The sequence below is a fragment of the Pan troglodytes genome, chromosome 6 (assembly GCF_028858775.2).
Source record: "Pan troglodytes isolate AG18354 chromosome 6, NHGRI_mPanTro3-v2.0_pri, whole genome shotgun sequence".
NCBI classification, from domain to species: domain Eukaryota; kingdom Metazoa; phylum Chordata; class Mammalia; order Primates; family Hominidae; genus Pan; species Pan troglodytes.
The window spans coordinates 154,218,110-154,233,191 of NC_072404.2; the positions used below are offsets into that span (position 1 = coordinate 154,218,110).

The following is a 15,082-nucleotide window of genomic DNA, read 5'->3' on the forward strand; positions in this document are numbered from 1 at the left end:
CTTTTGACTCATAAAAATTATTGAGGACTCCCAAGAGCTTTTGTTTCTGTGGATTGTATCGCTATTTACCAGATTAGAAATTAAAATGGAAAAAAAGTAAGTATTTATTTTAAAAATTTATTTACAAATGACAATTAAACATATATTAACATAATACTTTTCATGAAATTAACTATTCATCAATCCTCCCTCAAAAAAAAGTAGTGAGAAGAGTAGTGCTATATTGTTCAAATGTCCTTAACAGAAGGATTCTCACAGAGTTTGCATCCTGTCAGTTGCTGGATGTTAGGAAGAAAATCTGGCTTCAGAGAATACATAGTTGGAAAAGGAAGGAGTATTTTAATAGCCTTTTCAGATCATCTTAAAAAAATATTGCAGGCATTCTTCTTGCTACCACACAAAAATTCCACAAGTGGTAGTTCCTCAGGGGTCAGTTGCAATATGGAATCTGAAATGATACTGGTGAACTTTTCGTACTCTGTTACGCTAAAACCCATAGCTCCATCTTGCACTTTGAAGGGATCTCTAACTCATGCCTGATTTTATGACATCTGTCATTTGGAACATAGTTCACTGAGTTATGCAAACCTTCTCGATATTGTTACCTCTCATTTTGCAGTATCGAAAAATCCCATTCATTAATCTCATCATCAAACTCATCCAGAAAAGTCTCTCGGTGCTAGGAAGTTGTCAAGTTCACAGTGGCAGGCAGACAAGTTCCCAAAATTCAAATTTCCACTTGAAAGCTCATTTTATCATTAGCAACAAATCCTGGCAGTTGTTTTTCTTGAAGTGACAGGCTCACTTCATTCATTTTCAAGACAGTGTCTGCCAAACACCCGAGTCTGAATAACCACTTCTGCCAGCTGTTTGTTCAAGTAAAAAGCACAAAAGCAGTTGGTTCAGTTCAGTCTCCACTCAAACAATGGGAGCAAGGGCTTTTCTTCAAAATTCCATATTCCACAGAAATGCTTTCTATGTATTTCCTCTTTTGTCACACAGACTACTAAAGACTTAAGGGTCTACGTTTAATAAGATTTATGATTTTGACTGCCTCACCAAGGACATGCTAACATAAATTTTTAATTAATAAATCACATTTTTAAAACTGTGATTACAGGGCAGTGAAGAATATGATGACTACTCATACAATTTGGTGGCGCTGCCTGGATGCATGCTAAAGACTAGCAGTTTTGGCCGGGTGCGGTGGCTCATGCCTGTAATCCCAGCACTTTGGGAGGCCAAGGCGGGCAGATCACCTGAGGTCAGGAGATCAAGACCAGCCTGGCCAACATGGTGAAACGCCATCTCTACCAAAAATACAAAAATTAGCCAGGCGTGGTGGCACGCACAAGTAATCCAGATACTCGAGAGGCTGAGGCATGAGAATCGCTTGAACCTGGGAGGTGGAGGTTGCGGTGAGCAGAGATCATGCCACTGCACTCCAGCCTGGGTGACGGAGCAAGACTCCATCTCAAAAAAAAAAAAAAAAAAGAAGACGACTAGCAGTTTCACCCACCATTGCTTTTGCACTTCTGTACAAATGTCAATACAATGGAAAAAAGGGAAATAATATCTTAGTAATATTATGAAAGTTGTTTTGATCTCACAGACACGCCTTCCCCCAAAAGGGTCTCAAGCACCCTCCAGGAGTCTGAGAACTTCACCTTGAGAACCACTCTTCTGAAGAAATTCAAGAAAAAAAAGATAATAGTCTGCTCAGTTCTTTGCAAATGACACTGAACCACTAATTCACAGACGTAACCAGTTTGGTGAGAATGTAGGCTGACTTGCACTTATTCTCCAGTGTTATTTCTAGAGTATATCTCATAAACTGAAACCCAGGCTACCTATGTAACTCTCTTTAAATAACTGCTGTTGTTTTAGATTGGCCTCAGAGAGGGATGTGTGACATCCCTGACTTTATAGATCTAAGAGCTTTCCATGAGGCATGCTCCTCCTTCAAGAACTGTAAACCGGAGCCCACACCTCACCTAACCCCAATCTCTGGACCATCCACCCACAAACTAGCTCTTGCCATTCACTTAATTCTCCCTACTTTCCCCCACCTTTTGCCAACATTTCCATCCCTCTATTCTTAACATGTTTTGCAATCCAACACTCTAAAATCCTTTAAAGTGGGTGATTATACAATTTATCATCCACACCACAACACTTTTGAGGGTAAAAGCTATTAATAATGGGACTAACTTGGGTAACTGGACCAGTCATGGTCCCCCATCTCTAACTGCTGCCCTGTATCACCTAAGCTCACCTCGCCAGTTTTACCTTTGCTGCTTTTGGATCACAAAGCTGTGTGGTAGGGGAGGAAGGGCGGAGAAAAGCAAAGCAAACCCCTCTGAAAATGATGATGGTTTAAAAAATAGAAAAAGTAAGTAGGAAGCAGATAACATTCCTACTTGGGTGTGACTTCTGGTCACTGAAGGGATGGCTGGGTTTGGTTTCTGAGATTCACTCTGTTTTACTGCAATGCCAGCTTTGTAATAAACCAGTGTCCACACATAGCTTGTCGACTGGTCTATTTCTCTAGCCTCACAGCAATGCTGCACCATCTTAATCACTTGACAGTAATGCACAATATTTAGAATGGTCCTAACACCTCCTTCTTCTTTCTCAAAGTGTCTGGGCTATTCTTGGCCCTTTGCATTTCCAGATAAATTTTAGAATCCATCTGTCAGTTTCCACATATTAAAAAGGAATTACTGGGATTCTGAATGGGATTGCATTAAATCTACAAATCACATGGGGAGAAATGACATTTTTAAAATACTGAGTTGTCCAATCTGTGAACATCTTTCTTTAGAGGGCTTAAAAGTCTTTGGTTAGATTTATTCTGAGGTGTTTTATATTTCTAAGTGTTATTTTAAATGACATCTTTGAAATTTTTTTCTTTTCTGTTTGTTGCTTATATGCAGAAATAAAACAGATTTTTGTACACTGATTTTACATCGTTATTTTGAAATTTAGTTGGCTTGCTATTTAGCAATTTTGCTAAATTCCCTAAATTCTAACAATTTGTGTGTTGACATTTTAGGATTTGCTACTACAGAATTACATCATCTGTGAATAATAACAGTATTACTCCTTTCTTTGAATTCTTTACTCTTTTTGTGTTTTTCTTGCCTTGTTACAGAGCAATTTTGAATAGAAGTCATGTGAGCAGGCATTTCTGTCTTGTTCCAGCTCTCAGAGGGAAGGCTTTTTAACATTTCACCATTGAGTAATATTTGCCAAGATACCTTTTATCAGAATTGAGAAGTTCACTTCTATTCTTTGTTTGCTAAGATTTTTACCATGATGGGATGTTGAATTTTACCACCTGCTGTATCTATTGAAATGACAAGATTTTCCTCCTTTATTCTCCTTAAAGTGGTAACTTACACTGCTTGGTTTTTAAATGCTAAATCATCCTTACACTGCTGGAAAGAAATCCAATGTGGTTGTAATATGAGATCCTTTTGTGTCTACTGCTGGTTATGCTCACTGATATTTAGTTTCAATTTTTTTGTATCTATGTTCACGAGAAACTGGCCCTCAATTTCTTTTCCTGCAATGTCCTTGTCCTTCTTGCCCTTGTCCCTCGTATCAAGGTGATGTTGGCTTCATAAAATGAACTGAGAAGTGTTCTTTTTCTATTTTTTTAGAAGAGTTTGTATAATACTGGTACCTTTCTCTCCTTCAGTGTTTGGCAGAATTCACTGCTGAAGTCCCCTGGGCCTGGAGTTTTGTTTGTGGAAACAACTGTAATTATGATTTCCACTTTAAACATAGTTACATGACTATTCAAGTTTTCTCTTTCTAGGAATTTTTCCATTACAGAAAAAAATTTTTTTGAGACAGGGTCTCACTATGTTGCCTGGGGTAGTTTCAAACGCCTGAGCTTAAGCAATCCTCCCATCTCAGCCTCCAGAGTAGCTGGGATTACAACCATGCACCACTGCATCCAGCCCCAAATTTATTAACAAAAATGGGTTCATAAAATCTCCTTTTTAATGTCTGTAAGATCTGGATTAATGGGTCCTTTTCATTCTTCTTATTGATAATTTGTTGCACAGATTATTTGATCAAGCTTGTGCGAGTCTATCAATTTTATTAGTTTTCAAAGAACTAATTTTTGGTTTTATTGATCCTCTCTTAATGTATTTATTTTCTATTTCATTAATTTATATTATTATTTTTAATATTTCCTTCCATCTACTTCCTGTACGTTTAATTGGATCATCTTTTTTTACATCTTGAGGTCAATGCTTAGATCACTGATTTTTCAGCCACTTTGCTTTCCAATATATGCATTTAAGGCAACACCTCCCCCCTAAACACTGCTATAGCTGCACCTCACAACATTTGACATGTTATATTTTCATTATTATTCATTTTAGGATGTTTTGATTTCCATTTTGATTTCTTCAGGGTACTGCAGGTTACTTACAAGAGTACTAATTAATTTGCAAACACATAGAAATTTTCTTTTTTTTTTTAACTTTTATTTTAGGTTCAGGGGTACATGTGCAGGTTTGTTATATAGGTAAACTCGAGTCACAGGGGTTTGTGGTACAGATTATTTCGTCATCTCCTAGGTACTAAGCCTAGTACCCAATAGTTACTTTTTCTGATCCTCTCCCTCTTCCCACCCTCTACCCTCAAGTGGGCCCCAATGTCTGTTGTTCCTCTCTGTGTCCATGAGTTCTCATCATTTAGCCCCCACTTATAAGTGAGAACATGTAGTATTTGGTTTTCTGTTCCTGCATTAGTTTGCTAAGGATAATGGCCTCTGGCTCCATCCATGTTCCTGCAAAAGACATGATTTCGCTCTTTTTTATGGCTGCGTAGTATTCCATTGTGTATGCGTACCACTTTTTTTTATCCGATTTGTCACTGATGGGCATTTAGGTTGATTCCATGTCTCTGCTTTGGTGACCAGTGCTTCAGTGAACATTTGCATGCATGTTTCTTCACAGCCAAACAATTTATATTCCTTTGTGTATATACCCATTAATGGAATTGCTGAGTCAAACAGTAGTTTTGTTTTTTTAACATCAATTAAATTATATTTATTTAAATATACTAATCAAAATACATTTTATGAAGCATCTTTTCTGTGACAGTCTGGTCTGTGCTGGATCCACTCTGTGCTGCTGTTTTCTGACACCAGTTGGTAGTTCTGTTTTTATGTCTTTGAGGAATCGCCACACTGCCTTCCACAATGGTTGAACTAATTTATACTCTCACCAACAAGCATTCCCTTTGCTCCACAACCTCACCAGCATCTGTTATTTTCGACCTTTTAATAATAGCCATTCTGACTGGTATGAGATGGTATCTCATTGTAATTTTGATTTGCATTTCTCTAATAATCAGTGATATTGAGCTTTTTTCATATGCTCATTGGCTGCATGTATGTCTCCTTTTGAAAACTGTCTGTGTCCTTTGCCCACTTTTTAATGGGGTTGTTTGTTCTTTTTCTTGTTAAGTTCCTTATAGATGCTGGATATTAAACCTCGGTCAGATGCATAATTTGCAAATATTTTCTCCCATTCTATAGGACAGACAGCCTACAAAATAGGAGAAAATATTTGCAAACTAGAGCTTTTGCTGTGCAGAAGCTCTGAAGTTTAATTAGATCCCATATGTCAATTTTTGCTTTTGTTGTGATTGCTTTTGGCGTCTTCATCATGAAATCTTTGCTCACTCCTATGTCCAGAATGCTATTGCCTAGGATGTCTTCCAAGGTTTTTATAGTTTTGGGTTTTATCTTTTATTTTTGGTTTCTAACTTAATTCTACTAAGATTAGCAAATATACTCTGAGTGATTTCACTTCTTGAAATTTTTTAAGATTTGTTATGGTCTAGCATATGGTAAATTTTTAAAATGTATTTTAAAGGAAGCTGTATTTTACAGTTGAGTCCAGGGTTCTCTATATGTCAATTAGGTCAAATTGATTAATCATGTTGTTCCAATCTTCTATATCCTTTCTGTATCTTTACATTTTTTGATGTGTTGCTCATAAGCCAAATACATTTTTTAAAAATCAAATCTAATAATCTTTGTCTTTTAATGGAAATATCTAGTTATTACCATTTAATGTAATTCATTATAGATCTGAATTTAGATATCTACCATCTTAAGTTTTCTTTCTGCATGTCCTATAAATTATAAGTTCTTTTTTCTCCTATTTCCTACCTTCTTTTGGATTATCTTTAAGTTATTTTGCTCTTCCTTATTATTTTATATTTAAGCATTCTTTAGTGAGCCTAGAACTACACTAGAATCCTTCACTTATAACAGTTTAACATAAAGTAGCACTTTTACATCTTCCTGGACAATGGACCTTACCTCCATATTAAGCATAATTATTTTAGAATCTGTGTCTGATAACTCCAATATCTGGATCCCCTGTAGTTCTGCTTCTATTGTCTATTTCTTTCTAATTAAAAAAAAAACTGTATTTTCTTTTCTTCTCATATGCCTGGAGGTGGGTGTGGGGGTGTGTGTGGAAGGGGGGCTACTGTAGCAATAATATAAGGCCAAGAGTGATGTAATCTTCTTCTAAAAGGGATGTTCATTTGTTTCTGCCAGGGAGCAACCCTAATCAACTTTCAAAGCTGAGCTTTACTTCCTGCAGGGACTGATCTACTTATGATTCACCCTTACTCCTAGAGCATAACCCGTTAAGGGTCCAAACTCAAAACCTTTGGATGTTTACCAGGGTTTCCCCCCGTGCTCCCAGCCCCATGAGTCTGTCAAAGGCTTTGCCTGGCTTCCTAGGTGCTTCTTCTGGAATCCGCAGGTGTCCCTGGGGAAAAAGTGGCCCAAGAAGCAGGGCTCATGCCTCTGGATTTCCTAGATCTTGGTCTCATACCGCTTCACTGCCCTGTTAACTCTCTGGGGTTTTTAATGTTAATATCTTGTTCAGCTTTTCCAGTTGTCCTCTGCAGGAGAGTTGGTCCAAATTACCTAGCCTGTCATTACTGGAACAGAACTTAAATTCCAACTTTTTTTCCCTCCTCTTCTGGTTAGATCAAGAGAATATACAACGCAGAGTTTTACATCTGCTCATATTAGCTAAAATTAGTGAGTTTATAAAGTTTTTAAAAACAGCCTATGTGAGAAAGTGATAATACATTTTGTTTTGAAAACCTTACCTTGGCAATGGACCCGTCGGGGGAGTCATTCCATAGTCTTCATATCTCTGGAAGACATACAAAAGAACATGAAGATTAATATTCAATACTTATTATAAAGTGACAACAGCAAACTTATAAATTCAGCTTTACAGGATCAACTTTCAAGAGAATTATTTTCTCATTAAAACTTAGCATGTTACCGGGCACTCTGCCACCAAGTGATGCTACAAGTTTCGGTTCGAGGACCTGCACTATCAGACTTTAGAAAACACACAACTCATTTCTAGATCTTTCCTTCTTTTGTATATTACAACTATAAATATGAATAGCTGACAGGCTTGCTGTGCCTGCTCTTCCCTACAGATCCATCTGTATCTTCTGCTGCAAACCTGTATCTTCTGCTAAAAGGCCTCATATCTTTTGCTAAAAGGCAGGCCTGAATGCCCACAATTAGCACAAGTGACTCCAACCACATGAGCCACAAAGGTCAGTAAGACCCAGTGGGTGCCCAGTACCTATTCAAATACCTCAAGCAACTCAAGTATCAAATGCTGTCTCATGTTGCAGAATGCTGCAAAAAAAGAAAACCAGAAACTAGAGAGACTCTACAAGACGAAGGCAGCACGTTCTGTTTCTGACCGTTTACTGGTCCCCAGGAGACCCAGCTATATTTTCTGCCCTTAAGTTCCATAAGGTGCCCCCGTATCCTTCAATCAACTCTTTTTACTTGAGCTAACCTGAACTAGCCAAATGTTCTTTGACTAAAACAATATGCCACATGATTTAAAGAAACATACATCTAAGAGATCTGTTGCATTCCTGCTGAAATCAATATATCCTAACCCTAATATACGTGGGACTCTTATTTCAACATTTCTTTTCAATAACTGTGAATTGTTCCTTTTGGAATTAGATATTTCAGAAGAACAGTAACTATGGGCAGAGTCTGTCCAGCGGCAGTCAGTTGGAACCAATGGTTTGTCTAAGTTAGGTCTAAGTCAGCCTTGCTTCTGAAGTTGCTCTAACATGACATCTTTCTTTTTACAAGCTGTCATTTACTGAATTAGTATTTTGAGTTAAGCATTGTATGAGTATCAACCTAGGCCCACAACATCACTAGAAAGTACTCACTGCCTCTGTTTTATAAATGAAACCAACTCACAAAGAAATTAGGTGATTTCTTCCTAATGTCTTTTGGACTCCAAAGACCATGCTTCTCACCAATCCCCCCGCACTGCCCATGGTTTCCAAAACAAGACACTCTCCTGTGAACAAATATCTATTTTGTGAGGGGAAAAAGTAGAGGCTTTGGAGTCACACAGACTGGCTTAACATCCCTGGGCCTATTCCTTTATGCCAAGAGAATATAACGATCTCCACATTCACAGAGTTCTAAGGGGATTATTAAATATGAAACCGTGGTCAGATTACTTCGCCTTCTGACTCTCTCTGCTTCCATCCCCTTGGCTGTCATGTGGAACCTTGTGGAGTTCCCCAACTGAGGCAAAACAAGGGAAAGAGGGTTATGGACGAAGGGAGAAAGAGAAGGAAAAGAAGCTTCCATTCCTTTTCCAAATAATTAAAAAGAGAAATCTGAGACTACATAGAGATTATTCACAGTGCTGGTGCTTTCGGCACAGTATGGGTTTTTAAAGCATATTCATATGCAAAATCTAAAAAAAAGTCAGTGCTTACCAGTTTACCTACCAAAGTCTCAGGAGTTCTTAGTGGCATATTAAGGGAAAAACAATGAAAAATAGCTGTCCACTTATTATCTGTTGTATCTTTGTAGTGTGAGGATTTCAACTCTATTCTCATCAGAAAAAGAATGTCATATTTCTAGGGACTACATGCCCTGATGAAAAGGTTTAAAAAAAAAATGACAGAATTTCTCTGATTCTGTTGCAGGATGGATCACACCTATATAAAAGTTTGGGAAACAAAATTGCATTTGAAGGTTTCAATCAGCTAGGTATATAAAAATCCCACTTTAATGCATCCCTTTTTTCTATTCAGTATAAAACACAGGCCGACAGAGTGAGGAAGGCAAGTTAGATGGTTGGTGGAGTTTGGGATAGGCCTGAGGTAAAGCAACCAGACAGTGAGGTCTGCTTGTGAAGTGTCTCAGCCCAGGGATTTGTACTTGCTACTCAAAGGACTAGTCCATAGAGAGCTTACCTTCTCAAGGAAGCAGCAATACCAACTATCACGTGGCCTGACTCACTGATACATAACACTCCTACCCTCGCAAAAAAGGAGTAATAATGTCAACAGGTGGCAAATAAAGGCTCATGCGGTAACTGAAGGCACCTTGAAATCCACATTCCTGTGGTTTTTCTTTTTTTTTTTAACCAAAAAAAAGCAAATGGCAGCAAATAAGAGAGTGATCAGGCTCCCCTTGGCAACATTAACTTTACAATCCATTTATAAACATGTTGAAATTATATTAGATATGCACAGATAAAGCCAATGATTCTGGTTTTCCACTAGATTAAGCTGCTACCATTCTCATCCAACTACATCAGGGTAACATCAAAAGTCCACAATGAGAAAACCACTGAATAACGGTGTTTATTTAAAAAATCTTACTATGGGCTTGAATTTATAAGGCACTATCAGGGAATCTTGGATCTGCAACACCTATGAACAATGAACAAATAAGAGAAATAACAACACAAACCTGCCAAAAATTACTGCTAAAAATTCATCAGCAGAAACCAAACAAGGAAAGAAGCAGAATCACGCTACACACTGAGAAAAGCAGTGGTCAAGGGGGAAACAAACAAACAAAACAAAGATTCTGGCAGCACGATGTGGCTCCTAAGCCCATCCCCAGAATGCTCAGCATTACATTGCCACTTAGAGAGAGTACACTGAGGGGTGCACTGGCAGTCAGGGCGAAGGGGAGGGACGGGGAATCAGGAAAAGCCTGGAAGCAGAGAGAAGTAACAATCAGAGACCAGCAGTGAACAAGTTCAGGTCAGCTCATTAGATGAGCCTTTCCCTTTGGAAAACGCAGGACAAGCTAAGCTAAGCGGCTCGTGGTAGGTCTTCCTCCTCTTTTCCAGTCCTCCTATCACCCTGAGATGCATCCAAGGTGTTGGACCTTCAGCAACTTGGTTTACTCAACACCAGTGAACCACATTTTACCTATCAGCTGCCATGCTGTGTTCAGCATCAGAACTGCTCCACCCTAACATCGTACATTCAAGACCAGAGGCAGGGAGACAATTAAGAAGGTGTTGGTGAGAGATGACAGTGGCTCCAACTGATGTCATGGTGTGGATGGATTTAAGAGGAAGAATCAACAAAGTTCTGGCATGTTTAAATGACCCCAGCTTTCCATACCTTTCCTTTGCAGCACCTGGTCTATCATTTCAACTGCTCCCTCTCACCTGCACATCGCAGGTGCCTGACAAAGCCCTAGTCTTCATCAATCCCAATGCATATACTTGGGTACTGAATGTTCATCAATGAAACTCGAGAACATTAATTACAGCCACTTCAATTTCATGATAGTCAATCTCAACCACCCTCAAGGCTAAGAAATAATTCCTATGTCCGTAATCTGTGTTGTCTCATTCTCCATAATAGGTCTTTCAAATCTCTCCTCTCCCTCACACCTCCTGCCCTGCCACATTTCTTCTGTTATTCTCAATGGATGATGACTCTGCCTTCTCTGCTCTGAGGATAAAAGCCATGAGATGACTGGTTCCTCAACCTTCTACCAGCCAACTACAACCTGATTTTATCTGTGCCCAATCTTTCCCTCCTCCTTCCCATTAAATTAGAAGAAGCATATCCCCTCATTTCTTTTTTTATTATTTTTTTATTTTTATTTATTTATTTATTTTTTTGAGACAGAGTCTCACTCTTCCGCCCAGGCTGGACTGCAGTGGCGCTATCTCAGCTCACTGCAAGCTCTGCCTCCCGGGTTCACGCCATTCTCCTGTCTCAGCCTCCCGAGTAGCTGGGACTACAGGTGCCCGCCACCACGCCCAGCTAATTTTTTTTTTTTTTTTTTGTATTTTTAGTAGAGACGGGGTTTCACTATGTTAGCCAGGATGGTCTCGATCTTCTGACCTCGTGATCCACCCACATCGGCCTCCCACATATCCCCTCATTTCTAAAGAGAGCTCCTCCACTGGTACTCCAGATTCATCTCATCCCCTTTTGTGAATTGTCAGACTCTTCTTCCGCACTGGCTCAGCACCATCAGCCATTAAACACGTTGAAGGCTCGCTGATTCTTCCTCTTGGATTTATCCACTGCATTGCACTAGCTGGAGTCACCAACTCTCTCACCAAGAATACTACAACAGCTTTCTATTAGTCTCTCTGTTTCTGACAACCATTCTTCACTCTAAAATGGGACTAATCTTTCAAAAGGCTTAACTAATTATGTCTCCATCTGCTCAAAACGCTTCCATGTGTGGCCATCACCCTCAGGATGACATGTAGGCTCCATAACCATCAGCTTCTTGCATTTCCTCTCCTGCCTCATGTCTCACCACTTTTAGTGCCTGCTCTGTTACTACTCAGCCAGAACTCACTTCACTGCTTAGAACATACTGTAATAGTTAATTTTATGTATCAACCTGATTGTGCCACAGGACACCCCGATGTCTGGTTAAACATTATTTCTGGGTGTGTCTGTGAGGGTGTTTCCAGAAGAGAGTAGCATTTGAATTGGTGGACAGTAAGGCAGCCCTGCCCAATATGGGCAGGCATCTTCCAATCTGTTGAAAGCCTGAACAGAAGAAAAAGACAGAGGAAGGTTGGATTTGGGCTTCCTCTGACTGACTGCATGAGCTGGGACATGAATCTTCTCCCATCCTTGAAGCACCTGGTTTTCAAGCTTCCAGATTCAGACTGGAAACCATCTCTCAGGCCTTCAAACTACACCACTGGCTTCTGTGGGTTTCCAGTTTGCAGAAAGCAGATCATGGGATTCTCAGCCTCCATAATTACATGAGCCGACTCCTCATAATAAGTAAATTTCTCTCCCCCTCACTCTCTCCATACAAACACATATGCATACAGACACACCCACCCACCCACATACACACACACTACTAGTTCTGCTTCTCTGGAGAACCCTGATTATTTTAAATAATAGACCCTACACATGAATGGATAAACAAATGTAGTATATTCGTAAATGGAGTACTATTATGTGCTGCTGTTTTCTTTGGGTCTATTATAAATAAATCTGCCAGGATGTACAAGTCTTTGTATGAAAATATGCTTTGTTTCTCCTGGATAAATACGAAGCAATAGAATCCTGGTTCATATGGTAGGATATATGTTTAACTTTTTAAAGAGACTGCCAAACTGTTTTCCAAAGTGGTTGTGCTATTTTACATTCCCACCAGCAGTTCATGAGACTTCCAGTTGTTTACAGTCTCATCAACATAATTGTAGATTTATTTCCACATGCGGTTTTATCAGTTTTTGCTTAATGTATTTTGAAGCTCTAATACTATGCACATAAACACGTAAGACTTTATGTCTTCCAGATAAACTGAATGCTTTATTATGAAATGATCCTCTTAATCTTTAATAATACTCTTTACTATGAGATCTATTTTGGCTAATATTAACATAGCCATTCCAGCTTTCTATGATTAGTGTTAGTATGGCATATCTTCCTCCAAACTTTTCTCCATACTTTTCCTTTTCACCTACTTGTATCTTTGTATTTAATGAAGGGTTCTTGTAGGCAGCATATACTTGGATCTTGCTTTTTATCCAAACTGACAAGCTCTGCCCTTTAATAGGGGTGTTTAGACCATTCACATTTAATGTGATTATTGATAAGGCTGGGTTTAAGTCAACCATCTTGGTATCTGTTTTCAATTTTCCCCATCTGTGCTTCTTGGTATCTGTTTTTAATTTTCCCCATCTGTGCTTTATTGCTTTTCACTTCCTTGTCTGCCTTCTTTTTTTTTTTTTTTTTTTTTTTGAGACAGAGTCTCACTCTTTCGCCCAGGCTGGAGTGCAGTGGTGCAATCATGGCTCACTGTAGCCTCAGCCTCCCAGGGTCAAGTGATCCTCCCACCTTAGCCTCCTAAGTAATGCCCAGCTAATTTTTATATTTTTTGTAGAGACAGAGTCTCACTGTGTTGCCCAGATTGGTCTCAAACTCCTAGGCTCAATCAATCCTCCTGCCTCAGCCTCCCAAGGTGCTGGGATTACAGGTGTGAGCCACCGCATACAGCTTGTCTACTAATTCTATCATCTGTATCATTTTCTTCCTTCTTTGCTTGTCTGTTTAGTTTGATTTGATGCAGACATTATTAATTTTACCTTATTGAAAGCTGCATATTTTTGTGTTTCTATATTCTTGAGCTTTGCTTGGGTTTAGATGTTATGGTTTTGTGGTTTGTTAGGTGGAACCAGAGGAGCTTTAAGTTGGGGCTAATTTTGCCCCATTACTGAGGCAAAACTCTTCCGAATACTCTAACTGATACTGCATGAATTATGCAGTTTCCACCAACTGTTGGAAAAGGAACCATATCCCTCTGCTCAGGCTGCCATAACAAAATACCTTAGAAATGGTGGCCTAAAACAACAGAAACTCCAGCACTTTGGGAGGCTGAGGCAGGCAGATCATGAGGTCAGGAGATCGAGACCATCCTGGCTACATGGTGAAACCCCATCTCTACTAAAAATACAAAAAATTAGCCAGGCGAGGTGGCAGGTGCCTATAATCCCAGCTACTCGGGAGGCTGAGGCAGGAGAATGGCGTGAACCCAGGAGGTGGAGCTTGCAGTGAGCCGACATTGTGCCACTGCACTCCAGCCTGGGTGACAGAGCGAGACTCATCTCAAAAAAAAAACACACACACACACACACACAAGAACAGAAACTGATTTTCTCATAATTTTCTCGTAGTTATGGAGGCTGGAAAGTCTTACATCAATATCTGGCAGTGTTCAGTTTCAGGTGGGGCTTTCTTCCTGGCTTGCAGACAGTTGCCTGCTCTCTGTGTCTTAACCTGGCCAGAGAGAGATCTCTGGAGTCTCTTCCTCGTTTTCTAGAGGCAGCAGTTCTATTGAATCGGGACTCTACCCTTCCAGCCTCATTTACTCTTAATTACCTCCCTAAAGGCCCTTATCTCCAACACAGTCATGTTGGGGGGTTACGGCTTCAACATGTGATTTTGGGGAGGACACAGTTCAATCCATAGCAAGAGCTTATTCCCAGGCCTGTGTGAATTTTGAGGGTTGTTCCTGCTAATCTTTTTGAGGGGCTCTTTTGGGTAGTTTCTGTGTACCCATAAACTGATCAGTACTCAAACAAAGATTCTCTGCAGATGCCTAGCATCCTGCTCAGGGTATCTCTCTGCTCTCCTGCACGCTCCCTCATGAACTCCAGCTGCCTTTTCCTCCCGAGACTTCCAAACTCCATTTCTTCAACTCAGGGAGACCACAGAGCTCTGCCTGGAGTCCCACCTGCTGCGCCATGACTAGAAACTCCAGATGCAACCTGGGGCAACTGGAGGACTCAGTTCACTTCTCATTGACCCCTGTCCTTTCTTACCTAAAGTCTAATGTCAAGTCACCCAGATACTCCTTCCAGTATTTTCAGTTGTTTCAGGAAGGAAGGTAAACCCAGCCTCTGTTCCTCCATCTGAAGCCTGTCCCATACACTTTAATTTCTGTGCCTCTGCTGTACTTCCCACCACCAGGAACATCCTTCTTCAACTGACAACCACTAATTATCCTTTAGACTTCCACAGAGATGCTATTTTGTCCAGAAAAATCCATCCTGTACTGTGCACTACTCTGTCTCCAGCACCTAAGCAGAGTGCCTGCGACACAGCAGGTGCTTTGTAAATATATGTGAATGAATAAGCAAATGAGAAAACTTTAAAGTGACCCGATGGCAGCTGTTTCCACATTTATTTTACCACCGAGGTTTGTTCTGTACCA

General features: G+C 39.8%; 1 protein-coding gene across 4 annotated transcripts in view; it reads right to left on the reverse strand.

The window, feature by feature from the left end:
- Positions 1-15,082, reverse strand: part of KIAA1549 — a 150,428-nt gene that overhangs the window by 13,669 nt on the left and 121,677 nt on the right. For 3 of the 4 annotated variants that reach the window (XR_002944748.3, XM_016958228.4, XM_016958227.4), the window contains exon 17: positions 7,165-7,211. Coding sequence is in view for 3 of the 4 variants with exons in the window: in XM_016958228.4 (XP_016813717.4) it covers positions 7,165-7,211 (47 nt within the window). In the remaining variant the exon portion in view is untranslated. Of the gene's footprint in view, positions 1-638; positions 867-7,164; positions 7,212-15,082 lie in introns of those variants that run through there. The other variant, XM_063815017.1, reaches the window with a different exon arrangement.